This window comes from Etheostoma spectabile, chromosome 20, assembly GCF_008692095.1.
Source record: "Etheostoma spectabile isolate EspeVRDwgs_2016 chromosome 20, UIUC_Espe_1.0, whole genome shotgun sequence".
NCBI lineage: Eukaryota > Metazoa > Chordata > Actinopteri > Perciformes > Percidae > Etheostoma > Etheostoma spectabile.
The window spans coordinates 18,273,959-18,277,775 of record NC_045752.1 but is presented as its reverse complement, the minus strand read 5'-3'; the positions used below and the strand labels follow the sequence as shown (position 1 = coordinate 18,277,775).

Here is a 3,817-nt window from a genome sequence, read left to right as displayed (position 1 = left end):
AGATCACAGAGTGTTTTAACAGGCACTGGCTGTGTGGGAGAAGAATAATGACTCATGATTCATTTTAAGAAACACATTACCACAGGAAACGTCAGTCTCAGACTCTGCATCCTCCTTATTTAGTATCTATTTTGCTCACTAAGAAAGAAAAACTACCTCATATCAAACAATATTGCATTGTTTAGTGCATCTGCAGTCACATAGTCGTATAGATACACATCACATGAATGTTTCAAAAAGAAAGAAAGAAAAAGTGTCACCTTTGCTCGTACAGTGTCATATTAAGTTATTTCTATCAATACTGACCGAAAAGGTGTAGGCTGAAACATTTGCTTATTACACCTACACTTTTCACATTCTATTGTGTTATATCTGCAGGTTAAAATGTAGGCCCACATGCTTGTTACTCACCTCTCATGTTGAGATCTAGTGGGTTCAGTCCTGCTGCCTGCACTTTAACAATGACCTCATTGGGGTAGTTGATGACGGGGAAACTGGCATTTTTAGTAAACCGAAACACATCATTGCTTCCGTATGTATCAATAACCCAGGCAGGCATTATAGTCATGCTGCTTCTGGTAGTATTGAACAGTCTTGATGTGTTGACACTTAGTGGTTTAGTGTGGTGAAACAACCACCTACTGTAGATTAAGTGTCTCATAGAACTCATCTTTAAATATTCTAAAATAAATATAATAGTGCACCTTTAAATTCGCAGTGCTTTAAATCCCTGTTAGAGATACTTCTAAGTGTACAGCCACTATGCTACAGTAAATTACTTATTTAAGATATGTATACGCCACGACTACATTCTAACTATAAGCAAATCTTAACTAGCCAAATCGATAAAAGCAAAAATTCCAAAGTTTATGATGATTTCAAATCAACGTCCTCTTCCTTAACGTGCTACTTCCTCGGCCGGTGTCTTTCACAGTGCTCAGCACCTCTCCGCCAATCAGAGAGCGGTTTCCTCAGCAGCTGTCCAATCACAGAAAGCGCTGTTAGACGTGGCTTATTGAAACAAACATGGCGGCCTGCTTGTGCTGCACACTGTACAAAGGTTGTGTTAAGTTGAAAGGTTGTCATTAAAATACCGCAAACATGCTCAGCCTGACAATAAGGGAGGTTAGTACGACTATTCGCTTATTCTTTGTGCTCAGTTATCCATGTTTGTATTGACAGTTACCTTAATGTTAGACGTTTTGTGCTGTCAATTCATAAATAATGTTAGCCCAAATGAAATAATACGAAATCTCTGATAGTGATCTTATGTGTGCTGTTGAAGAAGTAAAGATATCTTTTACCTAAATAAAGGTACAAATACGTCTATTTAAGCTTAGGTAAAGGTACATACGCAGTATCAGATAAATGCACTTAAAGTATCAAGCATAGTTATGAGTATTTATTTTGCAGAATGACCCCATTCCGAGTTTTATATCAAATATATATCATTAGTATTGGAATATAACTAATGCATTAATATGTAAGCAGCATTTAAATGCTGTCAAGGTGTGGCTAATGTTGAACACTTTATACACTGTATGGTAGTTTAATCTGTAGCAATGCATCACATTCTATTATTGTTGTATTTAAAGTCTTTATTTACAAAGTAAATGGAATTAAGACATAAACGTCTGAAATGTAATGGAGTAGAAGTAGGAAGTAGCATAAAATGGAAATAATCAAAGTACAAGTTCCTTAAACTTATATTTAACTTCAGTAACAGGACCTTTTCATGTAAGGCATGACAAAAAGTAAATAAATCAATAAATAAATAAAGCACAGGTGTGCTGTGTGAAGAGTTTATTTTGTAACTGAGTAATTGGTATTTCATCACTGTTCTCCAGGTGTCTTTGGCTCTCAGGGAGGGAAGAATCTCCCCAACAGAGCTTTGTAGGAAGTGTCTGAACCGCATCAAGAAGACACAACATCTTAATGCTTACATCAGCGTGACAGAGGAGTTGGCACTGAAGCAGGCCCAAGAAGCAGAAACCAGACTGCTGCAAGGTGTGAACACGTGAGGGTGCATTTCTATACATTCTCCATAGAGTCATATGTGTTACTGATCTTGTTTTTCTTCAGGTGCCCCCAAAGGTCCTCTGGATGGAATCCCCTTTGCAGTCAAGGACAACTTCTGCACAGAAAACATCAAGACTACATGTGCATCCAGGATGCTTAAAGGTCTGTCTGAACCTCAGTGAATGTTACTATGTTTTATAATGTTCAATAACCTGCCATTACTTGTGCTGCAGACTACACTCCACCCTACAATGCCACAGTGGTCCAAAAGCTTTTTGACCAAGGGGCTGTTCTCATGGGGAAGACCAACATGGATGAGTTTGCAATGGGGTAAGGCCAATGTTATCAATGTCACAATAGCTCTGCACTCACAGCGTGCCTTTCAGTAACAGCTAGCCACAAATTGCAGTCTATTTTTATAAATAGCTTGATGAAGCTTTTACGGCTGTGTGTACCTTGTAAATAATTTTAGATTACTGGTTGTCATCCTCTTATTTGTTCATTTATTTGTCTGGCAGTGCGGGCAGTACTGATGGGGCGTTCGGTCCCGTGAGAAACCCCTGGAGCTATGCTGCTCCCTACAGAGAGCAGACAGGGGCAGCACCAGACTCTGACTGGGTCATCACTGGAGGAAGTTCAGGAGGAAGTGCTGCAGCTGTGGCTTCGCTCACTGGCTACCTGTGAGGGAACACTGTCACACTTACTAATTCAGGAAAACAGTTACGAAGAAAAACATTTTAAAAAGGACTACAAAAGGAAAGATTTGATATAATATGGGATTTATAAATCAAAATTTACTGTTTTGTTAATTACTTGGCAGAGCTTTGGGTTCAGACACAGGTGGTTCTACTCGTAACCCTGGAGCACTGTGTGGTGTTGTGGCCCTGAAGCCCACTTATGGTCTGCTGTCCAGACATGGTCTCATCCCCCTCGTCAACTCCATGGACGTCCCTGGTATAATGACCCGCAGTGTCAGTGATGCAGCCATTGTCTTAGGTAGGAAACAATTCATGATCTGTCAAAGCGTTTTCAAACGTCAAACAACCTACATGAAAAACTTTTCTTGCTTATAAATATAGTCAATGTACATTTCCAGGTCATTCTTTCTTTCCAAAAAGGGCTTTGAATTCAAGGGAACTTATTTGGTTAAAAAGCACAAACTGCACATCACGTGTCGATCTGCTGGCCGATTGGGTTTGATCAAAACAGAGATTTAGTTTGGAACAAGCACACAGGTGTGCAAACTCTGCAAATTGGCCTTGCAAATTTGTCACAAGGAAGCAAATGCATTTAACACATTTGTTTTTAAGAAATCTCCACCGGGCCCTTTTGAATCTAAGCATGTAATGAAAAGAAAATATGATACTGTAAATAGATCAGTATGGCAGTTCCACATTATTGTGCATTTGTCATATTGCCATAACATGATTGACCAAACCTGGGTTGCTTGATGTTTCAGGTATCCTCCAAGGCCTTGATATTAGAGACTCAACAACAGTTCCTGCTCCCTCATCACTGACAGAGCTACCTGAATACTTTGATGTCAAAAACATCTGCGTAGGCATCCCTAAGGTGAGTTAAGCTCTGTATTAAAATCAAGCTCTTCAAGGGTAGATGCTTTGCTTATACTTGCAGCATTATACAAATCCCAATATAAATGTAGGATGCAATTTAAATGTAACTTAAGTTTAGTTGTAAACACTTGAAGAGTCCTGCAATTCTCAAGCTTTTAGAAATAAAACTTATGATGTGTAACAGACTTATACTATACGGTGTGTGTGTGTGTGTGTGTGTGTGT

The 3,817-nt window shown here is 39.1% G+C and overlaps 2 protein-coding genes across 3 annotated transcripts in view; one reads left to right on the top strand and one right to left on the bottom strand.

The window, feature by feature from the left end:
- rtn4ip1 (reticulon 4 interacting protein 1) overlaps positions 1-958 on the bottom strand; it is an 11,799-nt gene extending 10,841 nt beyond the window's left edge. Inside the window, exon 1 of the mRNA XM_032499687.1 lies at positions 412-958. Coding sequence (XP_032355578.1) covers positions 412-670 — 259 coding nt within the window. The 5' untranslated portion in view covers positions 671-958. The remainder of the gene's footprint in view (positions 1-411) is intronic.
- A 51-nt stretch (positions 959-1,009) lies between these two features.
- The window catches only part of qrsl1 (glutaminyl-tRNA amidotransferase subunit QRSL1), a 6,712-nt gene continuing 3,904 nt past the window's right edge, over positions 1,010-3,817 (top strand). For both annotated transcript variants that reach the window (XM_032499686.1, XM_032499685.1), the window contains exons 1-7: positions 1,010-1,125; positions 1,848-2,007; positions 2,083-2,181; positions 2,253-2,349; positions 2,538-2,699; positions 2,840-3,015; positions 3,479-3,591. In XM_032499686.1, coding sequence (XP_032355577.1) covers positions 1,102-1,125; positions 1,848-2,007; positions 2,083-2,181; positions 2,253-2,349; positions 2,538-2,699; positions 2,840-3,015; positions 3,479-3,591 — 831 coding nt within the window. In that variant the 5' untranslated portion in view covers positions 1,010-1,101. The remainder of the gene's footprint in view (positions 1,126-1,847; positions 2,008-2,082; positions 2,182-2,252; positions 2,350-2,537; positions 2,700-2,839; positions 3,016-3,478; positions 3,592-3,817) is intronic.